Source organism: Acanthaster planci, linkage group LG04 (genome assembly GCF_054643075.1).
Source record: "Acanthaster planci isolate LZ-2023a linkage group LG04, COTS_SCS, whole genome shotgun sequence".
Classification (NCBI taxonomy): domain Eukaryota; kingdom Metazoa; phylum Echinodermata; class Asteroidea; order Valvatida; family Acanthasteridae; genus Acanthaster; species Acanthaster planci.
The window spans coordinates 1,476,664-1,499,064 of NC_141780.1; the positions used below are offsets into that span (position 1 = coordinate 1,476,664).

General features: G+C 40.1%; 1 protein-coding gene across 3 annotated transcripts; it reads right to left on the reverse strand.

The window, feature by feature from the left end:
• Positions 1-552: 552 nt before the first annotated feature.
• Positions 553-22,387, reverse strand: LOC110982117 (uncharacterized). Of its 3 annotated transcripts, none has more exons than XM_022240303.2 (10): positions 22,297-22,387; positions 20,529-20,644; positions 19,469-20,054; positions 18,593-18,757; positions 17,606-17,781; positions 16,602-16,748; positions 8,133-8,350; positions 5,820-6,017; positions 4,576-4,665; positions 553-4,032 (listed from the first exon to the last, which is right to left on the reverse strand). In XM_022240303.2, exons 2-10 carry the CDS (start codon positions 20,625-20,627, stop codon positions 3,840-3,842), a joined length of 1,872 nt encoding a protein of 623 aa, XP_022095995.1. In that variant the 5' UTR covers positions 20,628-20,644; positions 22,297-22,387; the 3' UTR covers positions 553-3,839. The 3 variants fall into 3 exon arrangements, with proteins under 3 accessions (XP_022095995.1, XP_022095994.1, XP_022095996.1); XM_022240302.2 differs by having other exon boundaries at positions 22,198-22,380; XM_022240304.2 differs by lacking the exon at positions 22,297-22,387 and adding an exon at positions 21,644-22,032.
• Between the last annotated feature and the right edge of the window lie 14 nt (positions 22,388-22,401).

Here is a 22,401-nt window from a genome sequence, read left to right on the forward strand (position 1 = left end):
AGCCTTTTAACATGTCTGGAAAAATATCATAGCCATTACAGAACACTTTGCACTTGCACTTATCATTTAAAAACAGAATGCTTTCAAACCCGCCCCCCCCAAAAAAAAAAATCAAAGACATACCTTTCCCGTGCAATTATAAAAGTAACAGCTTTCTAAAACCATAATAAATTTCAAAATAATAATCTACCTTCAACGGCTCCAAATAATAAGAACAAAGGAAAGAACAGCATGTATTCCAAATATTGGAAGCATACCGGAAAATCCATTTGGGTCGTGAAAGCTCGCGCCGGTAGTCGATTAAACGAACACAGGCAAAAAATGTCACGTTGCAGATGTGAAGTTATTACAGTAACATATACCCTCACTTATATGTCAACTTTTCCATGGTGTTTGAGACATACCTCAATTCAAACCTAGCTTTGTCTGCCTCTTTTCGTTTGGTAAATGCAAGCTACGGGCTGGAACTAATGTACATGTCAGGCTGGGGGGGGTTGGCATTTGTGCTTTCTTTACGAATGACTATTAAGGAAACACAATTTGATCAAGGAATTAATAGTCGAAAAATTCGCACTTTTATTCCTTCGAAACTTGTAAATTATCACCTGATAACCTCTTCAGAAAAACACAGCAAAATGTGTGTGGCAAAATTAATTGAACAGGGTAGCAGATTCCGTTCAGGCCCTTTTACCGTGCAACGGACGAAATGTTCCAATAGATTCCCTTTGTTATGAAAAAAACCCCAGAAAAACAACAGAAAACAAAACATATAAAATTCCGTTAGTCCCATCGCTATTTCAGTTTAAAAAGTAGGTATTTGTATTTTCCGAAGAGCATTATTTTTTAGTTCGACGAGCAACCCCGAGCAGCAGTTTACATTTTACACACAGCCGGTCTGAAAAATAGAAATATCTGGAGTGGATAACAGAAATAGCCACAAAAAACTGCTCTAAAAATAGCAATAGTGTTAACAACGAAAGTTACTCAAAAGTTAGATCTCGAGTCCAGTAACATTTTTCAGACAGGGATAGAAATGTTGTTTCTCGGCTTTTCCGCAATCAGGGCTGTAATATTGTTGGACATAAACTAAAGAGACGTCCGCGACGTCCCCCCCATAAATCAGCTGCCCTTAAAACAGCTGCTCGTAGACTGGGATGGCACAAACGGGATTCCGTACGGTCTGTAAAACGCTCAGAAATAAAATTGCGCTGCTATTTCCATATTAAAACCCCAATTCATGGATACAATTTACCTCCCTCTTAGACAAATCAGACACTGAAAAATATTCTAAATGATACAATGACCGATGGTCTTGTGGTGTGCAGTCAAAGAAAATGTCATAGTTGCAAACTTGTCAAATTGACTGTCGTTCACATTTCCGATCTACCCTTTTCACAACTTCATAAATTCAAAGCAAGATCATTGGAGACATTCATCCAGGCATTAAAACTGGAAATGCGTTTTTCTGGTTTTAGCCGGTAACAGTGTTTGATATTGCTCCTTCTGCGGATTTACATACACAAGCAACAAGGTCTACCAACGATATGTCTGATCCTTTTAAGTAACCGATTTATCGATTCTAACAAGGAAATGTAGAAATACGCATAATTTACCGTTTAGAGATGGTACCAAATGACAAAGAACGGTAAGACATTGTCACACCCAAAGCCACCTCTTGCAAAGAAATCACCCTCGTTTTAAAACAATTCAAACTTCGTGACACTTCAAAGAACCGATAACCAAATCTAAACAAAGCAAAAACACCACCAGATAAAACACCTTCCTTCGGACTTGTGCGATAGAGCGTGGCTGGTTTGAAAAGCACATTCCTTGAAGAATAGCATAAAATTCAAGAAGAACTGACAAAAGAAAGCAATGAGGAAGACGATCGAAAAAGGAAGCCATTTATGATCCAAGCATGAGTAAGACTCCAGTACTTTCTGGCAATCGCACGTTTGTAGTAAAAACGACACGAAGTGATTCTACCTCTTGCCACTGTATCTGAAAGACTCCAGCTCAAGCAAGCCACACCGAATTTGAAAAATCTTTGTCATCAGCTAGCAACTTCTGACCAATGAAGGTGCTAGCAATTCAGCATGTACCAAGAAGTTCAGGTACCATAAATATAATTATGGAAGTATACCAAGCCTTTGTCTATGAAAAAAATGTTCTTCTGCTAGAATCGAAACATGGGGCTCTCTAACTCTTCAGATTTGCATATGTGATTTTTTGCATTGTATATAAGCGACACTAAAGTTGTAAACAAATTTCGTTAAATTTGAGGGGCAAGAGATGTGGCTTCCCAAAATATTCACCCGAAAATCAAGGTTTCATCAGTCAATTTGACAATGTGTGAAACAAATTCATGTGCAAGGACCCAGCACACTTTTCCCAACCCAATGACGGCATCTTCTCTTTGCAAATCATCTCACAAAGTTTCTACAAGTGCATGTATGCAAAAGAGTAAGTGTGATTTGAAATATAAATATAACGTTACTGGCCACTGTAATTCTTAGAAACTTGAGACCAATCTCGCTTAACAAAAAACCAATGATCCCTTATAGAGAGCAGATTCTAGCTTTCAAAATAATATCTTTGACTGTGAGTTAAATGAAGGAAAATGCTTGCTTAGACCTATTACTCCTTATCTTACCCCTTAAATATGTATAATAGATCATAATTATTTCGTTGTTTATGCTACACAATCATATCTAATGTCCAGGTTTAGGTTTTATATATTAGATTTTTTACCCTTCACAGACTTTCAAGCGACACTTTTTGTTGAAAGAATATTGCACTTAAATCACACTGCGTAACAAACACAATCATCAACAAAATAAATTGGCAATTTCGGCCCCAAAATGCATATTTTTAAATAAACTTGCATATAATGTTGGCAATTTTTATGATAGAGGTGACAAGCATAACTTCCAAAGATAAACACTGAGAAAGTGCCACCATTTAGTCATGGAAACTTGTTACATCTAAAAATGGAAGCACATCACAGGGCCCCACTCCAAACTTGTGTGAGGAGTCACAATTTGTGTCACCAAGGGCATAACTAGTTAATGCCTGCCAACTACCAACCACACCTTTGCTCTGATGGTACAAAAAACTTTAACAAAGTTTCAACAAATCAGGGATGCTGAACACAATTGTAGATTTTTCTGAATACCTTGCTTAAGGTTGCCAAAAAATGATTGTAAGGACAAACTAGGTAACTTTAACAGAGGTGTTAATGACTATGGACAGCTGCTTATAGTAGGGCACAACAGGTCACACTTGGGTCTTGTACATCCCTCAAGAAACTGAGAAAATTTCTGTGACGCCATCCCATTAACAATGATATAGGTGCTACATATGGGACAAGAACATCCCCAAACTAGGCTGACGAAAGTAATTTTTGGCTTATGGAATATGATGTACTGGTAACATTAACAAGTTGTTTCTTTGAACTTTGAATTGGTCTCAAAAGATAAAAAGCTTTGATAGTCCTAAGGAAGCAGAGGAGTGAACAGCACTTTGATTGTCAAGATTTCCAAATAAAAGGAAATTACCCATACAAAAATCCACCTGCTTCTCCATAACAGAAAAATTTAAAAATCAAAATTCCATCACCAAATGAAGAAGACACCAGCAGTAACTACTATTTTGGCATTGGTGTTGGTTCAACGCCATCTTTTAAATTCTAGAAACAATCTGGTTTAAGCTACCAGGGGGCTCAGGAATCATGACTCGACTTTCTTCAGCTGGGTTCAGAATGACAATGTTCCAGATTTCACTCTGCACCATTCATTCTGGGAATGTTGTTGGATATCTCACTGAAGATGTTCCAGATGTCAGGGTATCGCCATCATGTCCAGGAGGGCGTTAATCTTGATGTCCAGCCACTGGGTTTGTTTGGGCCGTAGGGTGGACACCCACTCCTGGGGCAGCTTGCGATAGCCCCAGTGGCAGCCCAATGCAGCACCGGCGACGCTGGCATTACTAGGGCTGTCACGGCCAAACATCACTAAACCCGAGATGGCTTTCCTGTGGACGAGACCAGGTAGTATTTAAGAAACATCCTGATCTAGTTGTAAAAAGGGTACAGATTGAATGCTGCTGCTATTGGAAGAAGGCTACCCACTCTAAGGACCTATCTCACAAAGCTGTCTCGGTGATGTGGCCTGTAGACGTTATGCCCAAGTCTATCATCCACATGATGGCAATGCTTGGGTTTGGATATTTCCCCTGCAATCCCACTCAGGACCATGGGCTATGTGAAGAACAAGAGCATGAAACAAGAGCAAAGGCAATTTCCTTGTTGGTGTCCAACAAAAACATTACTTACCATGGCTTCAGCTATTTGCCATTACATAGAAGCCAACGCCACAGTCACAAAATACCAAATTCATGTCCTACCAAGGTGGTAGCATTGTCCCAAGCTAAGAAATTTATCACAATGAGTATTACTTTAAGGATACATCTTTAGCATGCTTACGGTAACAGTAGTTAGGCTTTGCTCCAACAGGAGCAGAGGAAATTCCAAAACTACTTTACAGGCCCAACAATCAGGGGCAATGGATGTCTTACCTAAAGTCCATGCCTGATTTCAATACAATCAAAGCTGCTGCCATGGGCTTGAATGTATGACTGTATCGGTTTGGATGTAGCCTGGACCAGCTATTTAAACAAATTAAAAGGAGAAAAAGCAAACTTCAAAGCAAATCCAATTTAGTAATTGGTAAAAGTAAACTGGAGCAAAATGACATCAAATGAAGCTAATGAAATGATGATTTTCCAACCATTTTTATTTTAGTGAAATATGTCCAAAACTAGCACCTAGTCCAAAAGAGGATTCATCAAATTAAGAAAAACTGAGAAATGTCTAGTTTGTAAGAAATTAACACAACAAACAAATCCATTTCAGCCATTTCTGAGGACATCATTAACGTGAATGAAATTTCCTGCCTACAGTTGCATCTGTATTACGACCCTTTCTTTGACAAAAATCCTAAGATGATGGTTTTCATTCAAGTGAAAGCTTCTGACACCTTTGGGAAAACACAAAAGCCCTTTCAACCTCCAACTCAGAACCTGTTCGTGAGAATCAAGCTGCAGTAATATGACCTATGCATTGATATTACAGATCACGGTCCAATCCCTGTTGACTATTTGACACCACTTCTTGGGGATGAGTTTTCTCTGGTGGCCCAAAGTTATCGGCTTACATGACAATACTTTACAACTAGAATAATTTGTGCCACAGCTCATAAAATATTAGGCAAACCTAATCCATGTAAGTATGTACCGGTAAGCCAAACATACTGTTACCATCAAAGTAGAGATCTTTCAAATTAATAAAACTATCAACATGTTTGTCAAATTCATTTTTCCCCTGGGGTCAAAATAATAGAAATTTGAAATTAACCCACAAACAAGAAACTTTCATTCTGAAATTTTTTTGGGGGGGGGAAGTAAGCTTTTTATACCAACATTGCCTTCTTTAGGGTACCAATGATGACTTTGTGTTTAATCAAGTTCGTTCAACTATCCAATTACTATTTTCACCAAAAATAAAGTCAAATTTGTTTGTCATTTTTACTTTTGCTTTTCACTTTATACCTTTCCCAAAATAAATCAAAATCCAACCAAGCTCAATTCAGCCAGATACTGCACAGTTTACACAAGGGTCAGTACACTAGGAATTTAAAAAGAAATGATTGTCCAACTAAGTTTCAGGTGACTGCTGTTTTATGGTGGCAGCGAGAGGTTGCCTGAGTTTGCTTTTACAGGCTCTTGGCGATCAAAGTTCCAACCAAAGGGTCTGTCCTTACTCTGCCAAGTCTTCCAGATTGCTGAAGTCGTCAAAGTCTTGCAGATGTGATGCTTCTGTTAGCTGCTTCCTGCCCATATCCGTTGCTACAGAAACGATGAAAGGCAGAAAAGACTGATCGGGTGAGGTGCAACAGCTGTGGTCATTTTGGAGCAGTAAAGCTATCAGCACGGACACAACGACACAGCTGGCTTGGCACCTATCAGACCAAAAGTGGAAAGAAAGGACAAAAATCGACCAATTATAGGCATTAAAGCTGACATGTAACTTAATTTCAAAGGACTATGATATACATAACACTTGTTTTGTACGCGTCATCCAATCCTGTGATGCAAATGTCGAAAAACTGTTTTTTCTTTGCATTGTTTGTGTATACACTGGAATCATTTTCCAGACAGCAGTTTGTAGCTCTTATTTTAGCCTGGTTATATGATGGGCCGCAAATCTGAAAAAATATTTTGATCTCATTGACAAGGTGGGTTAGTTACCAGATCAAACATGACAATCCTTACACAGAAATTACACCAGAGGTGCTGATAACTGCAATAAAATACTTTACTCAAAGTCAAAAAGACTTGTTTCAAAGTTCTTCAACTCAGTTTCAAGGATTCCATTGGTCCATCTATGCAAACAAACACATGATTAAACTGAAGTCAAATTTAAAATTGGATACACAACAAACATTGTCAATGTGGGAAAGGGTTAATATCTTATATATATCACAAATTTCAAACGTCTAAAATGCCCTGCTGAGCCAATTCGTACAGGAAGACATGTACACATGATCTCCGTAGCTGTCTGCATGTACCCAGGGATGGCTTACAGGCTAAAGCCACCATGCATGCCTTAAGCCACTTCCACCATTAGAGGGAACTGCTAATCTTCAATTGTTACACAAAAATTACCACACTGTCCAAAATGTCTCTGGAGATGGACCTTGTATTGAGGTAAAACTTAATTAGCAAATATCGCTTCATGGCGGCACCCCAGAATATAGCAGACTATGAGGCTGGCGTGGGAAATGTGCAAATATTGTTCAACTAACTCTGAGCGGTCAGTCTTTGAGGCATTTGACTGCATATTACAGGGTGACCAGGGGATCTTACCATTTTGAAAGTCGATACCTCCAGCTAAAATAATATCATCCGTAAGAGGTTAAAAGGGTTTGAATAATGTATTATCAGCTCTAATCTCAACAACTTTAGAGACGGCAAAAAAGATAAAAACAATGGGGATGGAAAATAAACAGATGTCTGAAATATGCCATCTTCACAAAATTACAATTTACAAATCGAACTGATCAACAGCATGGGGCCCATCTATGAATAATTCTCATGCATTGGGAATGTACCACAAGACTGCCCAAAAAAAAGAAAAAGAAAAGAGAAGTTGATAAATGCGTCTCTTTTTTCTGAGTTGAGGAAAATTTGGCATGTATCTAAATCCAGATCCGACATCCCATTTGATCCCATAATCCCAAGCAAAGACCACTTGTTTTGGTTGATGATTTCCATTTAAATGACAGTGTTTTCCCGTTCAAGCTTTTGAGCCAGTCTGATGGTACCTGCGAAAGTGCGAGACAGAGAGGGGTACTCAGTGCTCACTTGGAAAAATACAAGACACTAAACCTTTTTGACGTCCACAATGCATTATGGGTTTGAATCACGAACAAGCAATGCATTTTATGCACAAGCCTGTGGGAGAAATATACCTGCAAAACATGAACCTGTTTCCATTTTATTGCATATTCCAATTCAAGCCATCCTCTTCTCAAACACTGCTGCATTGTAAATTTGGGATAAATATATTCACAAACTTCGAATTGTAAAGCTTATCAGAAAAATGAAATTTGGGCAAACCCTTCCATGAACACCAGTTTTTGTCTTGGAATAAGATCGTGAATATTAATGAGCTAGTCAGAATCATGACTTGAAGCTCATTCATCCCACATTAACAAGTAACATTCATTTTTCATCCTTAATTGCCTGGTGCCCTTTTAAAACAGACAAAACAGACCACTAAGGGCAACTTTTTTCTTCTTACAACCTTCTAAAATGTTTCTTGTATACTATGCATGCATGTGTGACTTGATGAGCAGGTACTGATGAAATATTCCGAATAAATTTATAAATTGATTGTTGACGGGTTCATATGTCCTATAGATTCACATAAAATGCATTGCTTGTTTGTCATCAAAACCCACAGTTCATTAAGAGTATTGAAGAGGTTTACTGGATCTGACTGGTTTATGGCCAATTGTTACTTAGCACTAAGTTTGTCAGAGTACTAAGTCTTTTCACAATAACTGCAATACCTTGGGTCAAAGTGGGTGGCCTTGCAAATTCTGGTTGTATTGTTGACAACTTCCTTCAGGTTGTGGAATTGTGGGATACCCAAGATGGCCGCCCGCACAATGGCTGCATTGTCCGCCAGATGATCGCAAGATTCACTGTCCAGCTGGTCATGTGACCTATCCCACAATCCTTGTGATGCCCCATGAGGGTCATTGGTGTACTTTGGATTTGTAAGAACCTGACAGAAAATGGATTTAAGGAAAATGTGAAAAAATCAACAAACTTTCTTGAATAGGTTATGATGTTGAATGATATAAGTTTCTTTATCAAATTCAATCTGTTACAATGCTTATTACCTTGCAAACTCAGAAATTCCATGGAAAGACATCTGCACTTCCAACTAGCAGCTTCTAATGCAACCTGAATAATATTTCTGAAGTCCTGTGTTTTGCTGTTTCCTCATAAGCTCTCAAACGCTACTCAACACTTACTGCTTTAAACTTAAAGCCTACAATGGGTAAATCCCAATATTGACCTGGTTCCTTATTCCATCTCAAATAGTGGAAAACACACACATACATGTATTCCGATTTTCCCATCTCAGACAAACCAGGTAATGTATAGCAAAAATTGTTTGGCCTGAGTGCTTGCTCAACAGCCAATGGGGAATGACCATGTCAAAATATCTTGCAAATGCCAACTTTGGCTTCTGGAGTCTGGAGATATCAAACACATTGTTGGCAGTGATCCAGGTAAGCCTACTCAAGTGTAATTTCTGGCTTACCTCCTGAGGAGAAGAGGAAGGCAAATGGGTCAAATTAAACCAAAACAGCAGCAAAAAGAATTGGATAAAGAATTCCAACATTGCTGATGACTCAGTGTAGACAAAGTGGGAAATATATTGAACATTGTTCTGAAAATGAAGAACTTTCCTTACATGAAATACTTCTGAAACTGATGGTAATACCACACACAATCAAAAGCAACCACCCCCCAAAAAAGGAAACGAGACCAAAAGCCATAATAAAATACAAATTATATCAAAATTTACGGATGAAACTGCCCAAGAGGGCTTTACAATCGATGATATACATATACATGTACAATAAATGCTACAAACTGGGCTCCTCATGTCCAAGTATAACAGTTGAAACCTCTACGCTCATACAAGTGTTGAGCTGAGGCTGAGCTGCTCATAGATGTAGAGAAAATCCAAAAAAGCTGATGAACACCAGACAATGTCCCCTCGCAATGCAGTGACAAAAAGCAAATGTACAGGCATAATGTATTTAATCCAGTAGAGTAAGAAATGTGCATATGGGATGAAGACTAAAATTCATAAAATGTCAAAATGTCAGTCACTCCAGCCCCGGTATTTATTTGTTTATTTTTTTTTAAATTTATTTAGATAAGTTTTCAGGCAAGAATCATGGACAACTGACAATACATTCATAAAAATACAAATTATAAGATAAAACCAACAAATGGAGATTGCACACACAAATCATGTAAATATATACAACAAAGACGAGAAACTTGAGCAAAACCTGTCGAAAAGTGCAATCCCAGATCAACAAAAATGTGCAATATGCAGGCCCGCGGGATTGCCCAGAAAGCCGAATTAAGGCTTATCAAGAGGCTCTCCGACTCCATCAGCACAAATTTACACAAACAAATGAAAAGAAAAAAATTACAAGAACGGATCAGAAACACCATATTATTAAAATAGGCTATACAAACCCACCAAAGATGGTTGCAAGTTCCTGTCCATGAAATAGACCACAAGAACAACAGAAAAAAGGAAGATAAAAGATAAAACCCACCCACAAATAACCCAAACCCACGCAGAGAAGCAAACCAAGGTACCCCAGCTCCAACAGTGACTGCATGGTCCATCCACAGAATGACAACTAATATACAACCACTAAACTGTCTAAACCCGGCTTAAGCAATTTCATCTCTAACTTGATGGGGGAGCAAACTTCATGTGCGGGAAAATCTAAGAAAACCGAATGTTTAAAAGCATCAGTTCCGGCAAATGGATGAGTAAAATGCAGAGTGTCATTTCTATGACTATTGATGGATAACCCCTCAATTCTCGAAGGGTTATGTTATCCAGAGTTCCTGCCAAATGATGAAATAAAGCAGAAACCCAAGCAACACAAGACCTACGTTTCCAGAAGCCATGTTGAGTTGGTGATTGCACATTGTGTGAAGAAATACATGTATGCCTATATCTTTAACAACAGTCTCCACGACCTTACAAGTTACAGATCATAAAGAAATCAGCCGATAATTAGATATATCAATATCATTTACATGGCCTGACTTACACAGGAACAACATTGGCAGATTTCCAGTCAACCAGAATTAAGCCCGAGCGTAAAGATATTGCAAATTTCCAGAAATGTAAGAAGCAGCAAGCTTCAACTTCTTAGGTGAGATCTCATCAGGACCAGAAGATTTATCCTGCTTTAGGGGTAACAGAATTTTTTGCACTTTCATTACAATCAACAGCTTGGTGATTACGTGCAACTGGCTTATCACAAATGACACAGGGATTTTGCACCGGGCCAGGGTTAGGGTGAATATCTCCATCAACCAGGATGGCCAGAATCATGTGAAAGGTACATGTAGCTGTGTGTTTATCGTAGTACTGCATTGGATGACCATACTTCGTTCTCAATTAAGTATTGGCATCTATCAGTTTGTGAACACAAAACGTTTCTCCAGGTGTGCACGGATTAACCAGTCAGATGAGAGTACATATAAACGCTACGCTGATATTCATTGTGGCAGTAAGAAATGGTCACTGAGCAGCCAGTTCAAAATCTACACACTATACAGGATACAGTCCAAGTCACACAGGCAGGCCTGTGTGTGGAGACTCACCTTCACCGGGATACACTGGAAAATCAGTCTGTTTCACAACTCGGCTTACATGCAAAATGTACCAAAAGCATGAAAATGTGTTCTTCATCAACAGGTGGGGTTGGGAACATGTAAGTAAGCAATGATAAAAAAGGATTTCACAGAAAGATTTTGACAGAGAAACTAAGAAGCACCCCGCCACGGTGAACAGTGCCCCCAACAACTTCAAAAGACAAAAAAAATAATACACAAAATTAAAAACGATATTAAAGACAAAGAAAAATTATATATATAACTGGTTTTTTTGCCCCCACCCAACGCATATCAATAAGCACTGCATGCTCAGTGCCTGTCCGAGAGCCTGCGAAAAAACCTCACAAGCTCACTCGGGTGGGACTCGAACCCACAACCTCCTGCCTCAAAGAAAAATGTTTGAGAGCTACTGTACTTCCAAACACGGTCACGTGTTTTTTTATTCATGGAATTTTGTTGGAAGAAAAATCTGACCAATATTTTTCTCGTAGGGATGGGGCCTTGCTTCATTGTTCTTGGTGTTCAAAATTATTCTTTTGGAATGTACAGTTTTAAGCAAACTTTTTTAACTCCACACACATGTCATTGGTCAATTTTTGTTTTGTTTGGTACTTTTGTCATATGCTGAGTATATAAAAATAAGTATGAGTGCATGTATGACTAAAACGTGTTCAAGTGAGGGTCAACTATGAGCGGTACAATGCCAGTGAGACATGTTCATTTCCCATGAGAACCGGAGTGAGACGTTTGCTGATGTGATGAGTGCTCTTGAGTTAATTAAACTTCTGAGCCGCACTCCAATCGAGCAAAAGTCATCAAATTATTATGGCACAGAGCTAAATCAGCACCCAGACACCGAAGGCTGTTGACCAGTCTATGGTTCTTCATCGTCAAAGCAACCTTGTTGGAGTGATCCACTCACGTTCCAAACAAGATAGCCCACAGGGGTAATTAATTACAGGTTCCATCAAACCAATGCTGACCTTAGTATTACTTGAGCCTGAGCGACACTACTGGAATCTTATCCGGCTTCACTTGCTTATGTCCTCATTAACCCTAACAGTCCTCAATCCTCCAACAGGTGAAGGATTGAGGACGGTTAGGGTTAAGGTACATGTACGTGGGAAGACCATTTTACAACAAAAGATAACTGTCTAAAATTGAACAAATAAGGATTATTGTTTCTGAAAACTCTCTCTGACTGCAAAGTACAGCTCTTAAGGTAAAGAAAAAGTTGCATAGGAAAAGAATTCTGACATTTGGCCAACCACAGAAAACAAAACTATGCATTTCTTTCCGAACAAGAAATCATTTAAACTATGTACTGAATATACACCGAAACAGTACAGATAAGAAGCAAAATGCATACAAGTACGTCACAATTTAATCCACTTGCACTTCATGTACGCGTTTCCATCTTTGTATAAAAAGCAAAGTATCCACCACAAACATTATCAAAACAGTACCGCCTGATTGCCTCCAAGATATCAGGGGCCAAAATATGATAGATCAAATGACACATATACTAATCAAAACAGCCTTACAAAATGGAACCTGTGGCCTGTTTAGAGCTTCATTTTAGTTTCAGGACCTGCAATCCCCAAATCAAAGAGGTCACTGACACCAATGGGTGGCCATCTGTTGTGCCAAATACAAAAGGTAATACAAAAGCTTGCCGGCTATTCTTAACCCAAATTGTTCACGACATCAAACAATGGCAAGCCAGCCGATCATGAGATTTGTATTTGGCACAATAAAACGGCCACCGGAGTCCATTTTTTTTTAATATGACATTTGTGACCATGACACCTTCACTACGGCCATTTGGGTCACTAATGGACGTTTACATGTAAGGTACTCTGATGAGGGGAGTTTGATATTGGGATAACACAAAGCTTTAGGAATTGCCTAGATAATAACCACTGCAATACGTGTCAAATAGTCAAGTTAGAAAAATAAAAATCATCAAAGTCACACTACATCCTTGAAAAGATCAGGAGGAAAAATACTGGCATAAGAATGACAACAGTCCATACAAATAAACTGCAAAAAAGTGTAAATTCTTGCGTCTTTGCATCTGGCAATATTCACGTACTGTTGGCGAACCACTTGAGGTCAGTGTATTACTTAAAAATCAAATGCAAGGAAGACGGTGTAATTTTTATTTATGGCCTTCAAACGGGGGATTATCTCTAATGGCATGAATATCTCTAATATCAGATAACGTAAATGGGACTTTTAATGCCTGAGAAACAGATCCAAGTGATTGCTGATGGCATATTCAAGTAGTATAAATGCTACACGTGTGTAAAAAAAAGAAGAGCATGACTACCTGGTAAAGAAAACATTTAATGGACACTGAACTCTGCGGCATTTAAGATGACTCTAAGTGGCCAGGTACTTTATTTTGAAGCTTTATTTATGGTTATTATTTTGATACACTCTAAAAACACTAGCTGCGGCTGAAACTCAAAATCATGCATGGATAAGTCACCGCCTTTCCTGCATGGAGTTCACAGCTCACTTTTCTAGTTTCAGAGAAATTCCAGTGAGAATTTGAAGGCAACAGTGGGACAATCATCCTGCTGTTTTCTGAATCACTCACAGATTTGAAGAGAGAATTGTGTGAAATGCGGAACTCTTTTGAGGGAGGAAGAGCGGAGTTTTATGTCACTTCAACTAACCAGTCGAATAACCTGCTCTCCCAGGGAAGTTTGTTTTTCTGCAACCAATGCCCCTCAGAAACGTGGGCTTTGCCAGCAGGAATTCTTCCAAGAGGGGGGGTGCCAGGGCACAGCTCTTGTGGAAGAGTTTAATTCTGAATTTAAATAATTTTTTTTCAAGGGGGAGGCTGGTGCCCCTTGTCCAGGTCTCGCCTGCTACAACATCCACATTGGACTCTGAACTTTTATTAACTGCTTGAGTAAATGCTCCAGTAATCGAATAATGAACTAGCAAAGAGAATTCTGCTTAGCCTACTGGGCTCAACATTTAGTAAAATGCAGTAAATGTACTAGATTTCTGGTGTCAGTAACTAGGAACAAACTGCATATTTCAAAAACCAAAGAAACTTAATCAAAGCTGTGTTCCGATTGGACTTTTTTTTGGTTAACTTTCCTGTAGAATTTAAACTAACTCCCTGTCAACTTACCGCGATCGCGATGTAAAACTAACAGGCCGAAAAGGGTCACAGAAGATTTCCACGCAGCCACGGTAAGTTAGCAGGGGTGCAAAAAAGTCCAGTGGGAACAGTTTCCAAACAATGTAGATTGACCACAACCACGCTAAACATACAAACCAGACGACTGCCCTCACAGAAATCGATTGCAGGCACGCAAAAATGGTTGTATGGTTCCAAGTCTCCAGCTCTGTGCGTACAGTACAGCAGCAAGCTGCGCACACACAGTGAAGCGTGCCCTGATAATGCTATACACACATTGTGTCCGGATTTTTTTCGGTATGGATTTGTCTACTTCGTGGCAGATTTGACAGAATTTGTCTAATTTTGTTTGTGTCAGATTTTGCCGATTTTGTCATGATTTGTACAGTGCAGGCAATGTAATCAGCTGGTCTTATTCGGCCTAAAACAGCAAACAAACATTCTGTTACAGTCAAAAATGTCCACATGGGAATGTGTGATAGATTGACACAAAAGGAATGTCGCAGTAAGTTTCCGCGGAAGAAAACGTCCAATGGGAACATAGCTTAAACCACCTGAAAACTTGTGTGGGTAGTTTCATGCACAGTTGTCATGAAATCTAAACCACAGTAGAATACAGACATATTTTTGCAGTAAACCATGAGCTGATATTTTCCCAAAGCATACAGGCACTTGACAAGCATAATTGTTGTGGGAGTAAGTGGGAAAAAAATGTTTAAAAGATTGTGCAACATTTCAGGGTACCGCCCACCATCTCAATCTTCACGGTTTTCCCTGAAAAGTGCCAACGTTCTGGGAGTTCCTGCCCCAGTCGCATTAAAAATCATGAACGCAAATTTGATTTATGCAAATGAGGCCAACAAATTCCCTGCCAAAGGACAGGTATCTGTCCAACTGTGCAGTGACCTTTACTCAGGGTTTAGACACAGCGTTCCAAAGCTGATTGCCCTAGGCTGACAGGAAAGCCTACAATGCCTCGAGGGAATTCCTGGATCAGTTGTTTACTGAGTTAACAATTTCACCTCCAAAAAAAGCCACTCAATGACTACAGATCTCTATCTGGCTAGATAGAGTAGTGCCAACTTCAGACTTTGGAACCAAAATGTTTGCAGCTCTTGTGTGCTAATTGTCCATATGCACTGACGTATAATCCACCATTTTGGTTCCAACAGTTGAGACACTCATGTCGCAACTCTCTCTATTACATGCAGCTCTGGCTTATAACCATTTGTGGACAGGTACTCTGGAATATAAATATTATTTTCATGGCTCAATGATAGCAGCAGATCAAAACAAGGTTTACCCAAGATGGCCACCATTGCAGTAGGGAAGTGTTATGTTTGCAACCGTGCACTGTCCATTGCAAAAGTAACTGGGAATTCTTCATTTAAATGACAGAATGGTCATTTCCTGCGCCATGTACGGTTGTCAATATCGTTCTACTCAATACCCGGGTGCTGATGTGCATTTTAAAAAAGTTTTCAAGGCTTGCCTATATGACAATGGCGGATGTACATCAAGTCAAATGGATCTGTGAAAGTGCTTAACTGATTCCACAATCAGACAGCCGCATTTCCATTACAATACAGTTTACATACAAATTAACAGTGTTGTAGATGAGTCAAATACAAGTCCCTGCAAGTCCGTCAAAAGTCATTTGGTCTTAAACCAACTCACAAGCTGTTCAAATGAGATGTGACAGAGCCATTCCTTTGTCATTTTTTGACTGGTCTTGTGAGGGGACTTGTAAAAGGACTTTAGATGGACTCATCCACTCATTTGGCATGTGTACTTGATAGACTCGATTTCACATGTCCACACACTTGAATGCTCCAAGTAGCTGGACCTATCCACCCCGAGTTGAAGTGCACCTCCAAGCAGCAAAAGAAAGACAGATGGTAGTAAGTTTTCCAAGCGGGTTCTTGCTTGCGTTCCACGTGTACGCAAAGACCATACATTCTGGAACAAATTTGTACTCAGTGGGATCTGCATCAAACGCGCCATTGATCTTTATTAGAAACGTGCGCCTCTGCGGTGAGTACCAAAACACGTCTCCTTTTATTCCACTCTGAGTGGATTGGACAGCAAGACACTGTTGAATTTAGGAACTAAGCACTTATCACCAAAACTATATCCTGCAATATTGGCCCGAAAAAAAAAAACTCTGTCTCCTTTTCCTTCCATTGACTTGTAGAACAGCCACATCTTCCAAGACACGGCAAACTTTTATGTTAAGATAAATCTAGCCTCTAATAATGAGCACTAGCTGAAACAGAATTTCCAGACAGACAAAGTTTGGTTGACGGAACAGCCAACATAAAAATATGTTCTTGTGAGTTTTCTGCTTCCAAAGTGGCAAAATCTGCTGGCAAAAAAGGAAATTCAGAGGTGGTGGTGCAATGCTTCAAAAGGCTCTGTTTCATACCTTGGCAATGGTGTTGCTGAAGCCAGTAGCTCCCTGTTTGTCGCCAAGCTCTGGGAAGCCATATTGTGCCCAGTGGTACAGTCTCTTGGCAAAGTCTAGCTCGTCAACGACCCCCGCCCAGTGCAGCAAAGAGTCCAACACCAAGACCTGCAATGAGCAAACGAGGGACACAACAAAAACAGACCATTTCAGAGCACTCAGAACTTTACCAACCAGTAAAATATTGACATCTTGATTTTGATTTTTTTGGAATGGGGTTAAAGGTTGAATATGTGCCTGTGTAATCATTCGATGACTTTCTGTCAACTGCCAAATGCTGACTGATGAAGGGTAGGACACTCTGTTTTTGACACGGCAGCCAATGCAAAATCATAAGAATTACATGCAGTTTAACAACAGTGTGCCATGCGATACAATCTTTCATGACTTTATGCCGCATGACAACCATGCATCAAGCATCATGTTTTCTGTGTGGTCCACGTGACAGGCCTCTGCATTTCTCACGAGCAAGCAAGTCCCTATTGTGCACTTGTTCTTTAGCTGAAAATGGCATCCTTGAATGGAGAAAGTCAACCAACATCGCTGTGGTGGTATACCATCAAGGAAGTCCATTAAAATTGTTAGTTTAAGGACATCAAGACAACCGAGGTATGTAGATGGAATTAAAACTGGAGTTAAAATGCATGTATTCCAATTGTATTACAAAGACACTTATTTCACATCAGTTTTAGGTTCACACTTAAGTTTAACAGAACTAATTCAAATCCAATATTATTTAACTTGTCTCACCGTATTTAATTCCATATTTAATTTATTTTCTTAAACCCTAACACTCCTCAATCCTTCACCTGTTGGAGGACTGAGGACTGTAAGGGTTAAGTTGTGCTGGCCAACAACAAAAATTATTGTACCCTCATTGAAGGAAAGCATGCATGGACGTTTGTCTTTTGGGGGGAGGGGTGTGGAGAGGAGGGTGGGGTTAACCCATTGACAAGTCCCCTCACCATTTGGTCAAACGGGGTGGTCCAGTCACCCTTGTCCCACTGCAGTCTGTACTTGTCGATAATGATGTCCTGATACTGAAGAGCACCCTTGTCATAATGGAAGCGGCATTCATCTGGACTCATCTGGGCTGTGCTCAGGCCCAAGGCATCACCAATAGCTGCTCCGTACAGCAAACCTCAGTTGTCAAAGGTACCGAAAAACAAGGTCCGAGTTTCAGTTAATTCAGTGTCCATTCCTTACATTAGAATGGCACCCTCTATTAGTGAAAACTAATATGTATCAGTTCAAACTACAACAATTTCATTGAACAAAAAAAAATTGGAAACGAAAAGTGTACCAAATTAATTAGAAAATATAGAATTCTTCCAATAATAAAGTTGAAATCTTTATTTTCTATTTTACAAAACCTAAAAGGCACTGTTCGGTTGCTGACTGTGTCACCACGTCTTCATAGTTTTGAACTGCAAAAAAATTTGGGGCTGGTGACAAAATATGCCAACAGAATCAAATCACTAGACCAGCATGATGTGAGACAAAGCTGGCATTTACAGTGCTCAAATAAGCCTTTTTCCAAGTTAAACATGAATAAATTTGGTATGCTGAGTTCTTGAAATTCACGTGAACATAATTCGAATTCTCCACACTAAAAACACTGTTGCTATCCCTCATGACTTGGGGCAAGCTTTTTCTTAGTTACGTAAGAGACGCCTTGTAACAATTAACTGTTCTCAGTGGATTAGACGGGCACAAAGGAACCAGTCCATTCCAGAAATGGTTGTCACTATGCAAAAGCTTGCCCTGAATCAAAAAGTATAGCAAGTGTCTTTAGTCAGGAGAATTCAATTTGTTACGTTTATGCGCAATCATGATAACTCAGTGTACAGGATTTTTCAAATTTAACTTGCAAATGGCTTTTTTACAGACAAGAACGTGGCTTTTAGCTGTTTTTAGCCCAAATTTGGCAAGAGGTATTTTTTTGGACCTACCCACTATCTTGTCTCGGAGCTCATCTGCTTCCAGTGTTGTAGCGTTCAGCGGCGGTCTGAGCGGTGTTCGAATTCTGCTCGTCGTGTTTGTGGTTTCCGTTTGCTGCTGTAGGTATTGAGCTCGTGCCGAGTGTGGATTGGACACCGCTGATTGTAACACATCGCCTTAATGATGAAAAAAAAATCTTTGACTGTGACGCTAACGTCTGGTTTAAACGTCAGTGGTTGAACATTGGCATGATAGACATATTGCAATCAAGCCCTTTGCAAGTGAGAATATCCAAAAGTGCTGACAAAATACTTTGCTATTTATTGGTAATACCGGTGTATAGACTCCATCAATGAACTAAGAGGGCGCTGTTTATCTCAGCAATGAGGCTATTTCACTGGTGCAGATTTGCTTCAACTTGAAAATCACTGCACACATACCAGGGACAGTGAGCTTTTGCCTTAAAATGAGAGCTTTTACAAAAAAGTAGGCTGTTCCTCACTACTGACTTAGATTGCAGACTTTAACATGAAAACTGAAATAAGTCTACATTAAATGTGCAAGTGTGCACCGTTTGAATTCACTGCATGTCGGGGGAAGATCCAACACTGACATCAATGGGTAGATTTGAGATATGGCCACTTATCTACCACGGGGCAATTTTCCCCGGCAACCTGTGCACAAAACACATCCTGGGTACCAGGCAAAATGGACCAGGAGGTTGATTAATGCTCAGTCAAACTTGCCCAATGTTTCATTTTTTTCTCTGTGGGAGTGCCATAGTACTAAAGCCTGTGGTCTGAATATTACAAGTTATAGGTGCACTGGTGCCCTATGGCCTTTAACTGGAAAAGCTTATATCTTTACTTGAGGAAAGACAGTCACACCTCTAGTTCTTATGAAGATGTTGCCTTGGTCTGCTCCTTTGGTGGTTGCTACACCATTCTTGCATTGCTTTCTCAGATATCTCAGCACGGCATCTGATCCTTCATTGCAAACAGACTGCGGCGGAACTACACATCTGTTGTTGACGGCCAAGATGACCTCAAGGCAGTCTGACTGTCCAAGGGAGGTTGGCAGCGTGGTCAGAAAGTTGTCGCTGACTTTCAGCTTCCTCAGGGACTCCATTCGGCCCATGCCCCCTGGGAGCCGCTCCAGGGCATTGTGGGACAGGTCCAGTCTCTCCAGCTTGACGAGGTTGACAAAGGACTCGGGTAGCACCTGCAACACGTTGTGGTGCAGGAGGAGAGTGCTGAGGTGAAACAGGAGGGCAAAGCTCTCGGGGAGGTTGGTGAGGCGATTGTGACTGAGGTCCAGGAAGGCCAGGTGAGGGAGCCGCATGGGAAGTTCTGACGGCAAGCAGTGCAGGAGGTTGAAAGAAACATCCAGGTGTTCATACAGTGAGATGGAATCTACCAGTTCCCATGGTAACGCAGTCAGAGCACCCGGAATATCATTGCTGCCATCAACATGCTGAACAAACAAAATCAACAGACTTCAGTTAGCCCTACTTTGATGTCTCTAGTATCAGCATTCTCAAAGTTGTTTAACTTGGTGGGGACTGATCAAGTATTGTTTAAGACATCCACAGACCATTTCTTTCATCAAGATAATTTGGAGTAAGATGAAATCTTCCAGAATGTAAACGTGGCACCCCAAAATCTTAGACTTGACGGCCAGATTTTAAAGCTCGGTGGCTACTTTTAAACAAGGTGAGAGGAAAACAAAACTTGAAGGGGGCCAAACAACTTCTACAAGCTAAAGAACGCTTGTCTCTTCAGTTTACCTCACTTTGTTGCATCAGTGAATGAAATCAATGACTAACTTTCAACTCTCTTAAAAGTCGACAATCCAGTAGTTAGGTGGGGTATCTCTCAACACAGTTTTGCAAGGTCTATCCCACCCCCTGTTCTCTCTGTCCCCTCCCATTCTAATGATCCCTTGTACCTTTTGATATTGCCGTGGCGTGATCTTTCTCGTCAGCTTCAACTGTCTCCTCTCATCTGGCCTGACTGGAGGCAAGTTGTGTGTCTCCACATTACCCATGATGCATCATAGCATTGCTACAGCATCCAGATCCATACAGGCAAACAAAAAAGATCAACTTCATTTTTCATGTTAATTGCGTAGAGATACATGTATATGAGGCAGTGGATTTGATATTTAGGCTCAAGTATTTTTTTAATTTTCAAACTGCCTTTGAAGGCTCTGTGCATTTTTAGCCACTCTTGCACAACTTCAACCCTACCATTTGATATTCTAATAAGCAGTGGATTAAAGAAAAGACTTTAAAATTGCAACGAATTTTCAGTCTTCCGACTTGAGACAAAATCTTTCAACTTGCAAGAAAAGCGAAAAATGCAAGACAAAAAATGATATAAATAACTTGCTATAATACATTCCAATTAATTAATTATGCACAATTCATTTTTTAATCTAGATTAAATGATGGCTGTTAGCAACTTCTCATCTCTGCTTCTGTTTAACTGCAACATGAATCATTATCAGTGTGCATGTAATAAATGCAGTTACAGGCAGCAACGCATGACGGTGATGACACAAAGCTTGGGAAGAATACAACATCGGACCATTTTTGAGGGCGACACATACACCCAAGCAAAAAGTTAAAAAGACAGTGGCTTTTACTGCTTGTATGTAGAGATTAAGGGTTTTCAGAGAAGAAAGAGGGTCATTAACCTGCTATGCCCCAAATATGGCCAGGGGTGAATCAAGGGGGGGGAGGTGGCACCCCAAAAGAAACACAAAACACACACACAAAGTTTTGATGGTTGGTTGAGCATCTAGATGTCATGCATTGTGCATGGTTATGAACTGTGGTTTGGCTTCATATGTGTGATTGCATATATAGCTCCAGAAAGCCAATACAGGAAGTACTATAAATCGCAATGTAGGAAAATAATTCTGGGAAGAGTTTCATATGGACATCACAAATCTTTCCCGATATGGTCACTGACAGTAGTACATCAGCCATCGGAAAGCAATAACGTCCTAAAAAGTTACTTTAAGTAGGGAAATATGCTTGTTCTATGCTTAGAACATACCTTTTCAGACCAGCCTCACTGGGTCTGTGCACATGGTGTCAAGTGATGTCCGGCGTGTAGTATAAATGTATGTGACCGTACAGTGGCCAGGTCCTTAATTTTGCTACCTACTGTACTGTTAAGTCTGATTGGTTTTCAAAGTAAAGGGTAAGGGACCTGCCGACAATACGGTCATGCACATTACCGTTAGGAAAATCTTTCTGACATTAGCCTAAATTTGACTCAGGCCTAAAAGTTAACCTGGATTACGGATATGAACATGATCAAGGACCTGTTAAACGGTGCTCAATCTAAAATTTAGTTGTCTGCTGTGTTCATTGCTGTCAACACTTACCCCCAGAACTCTGGGGTCCAACGTCCACATGCTTCCTCGGGAGCGGGGCGGACGTCGAACCCCACAGTTCTGGGGGTAGAGTCCCGCCCTCTTATCTTGTTGTGTTAATGGTATAATCATGGTATAATGCATGTACAGTACACTACGCCCACCTGCCTGTTACCTACAGTACAATACTGAGCACCATAGAGAAGCTCTGTTTACTATGTTTATGGCCTACCTATCTCGAACATGTCGAAAGATATACAGAGCTTTCGTATGGTTTTCTGGTAAAGCCATGGCAGCTGGTTGTCACAAAAATTCATGATGCTTGACCTACTTTTCAACCAGTACACATGATCGGGGAGTGATGATCATAGGTCACGTTGGATAGCCAGCCATTGCCTGCGCGCTGAACAACATGCAATTTTGTAGTCTGGCCACC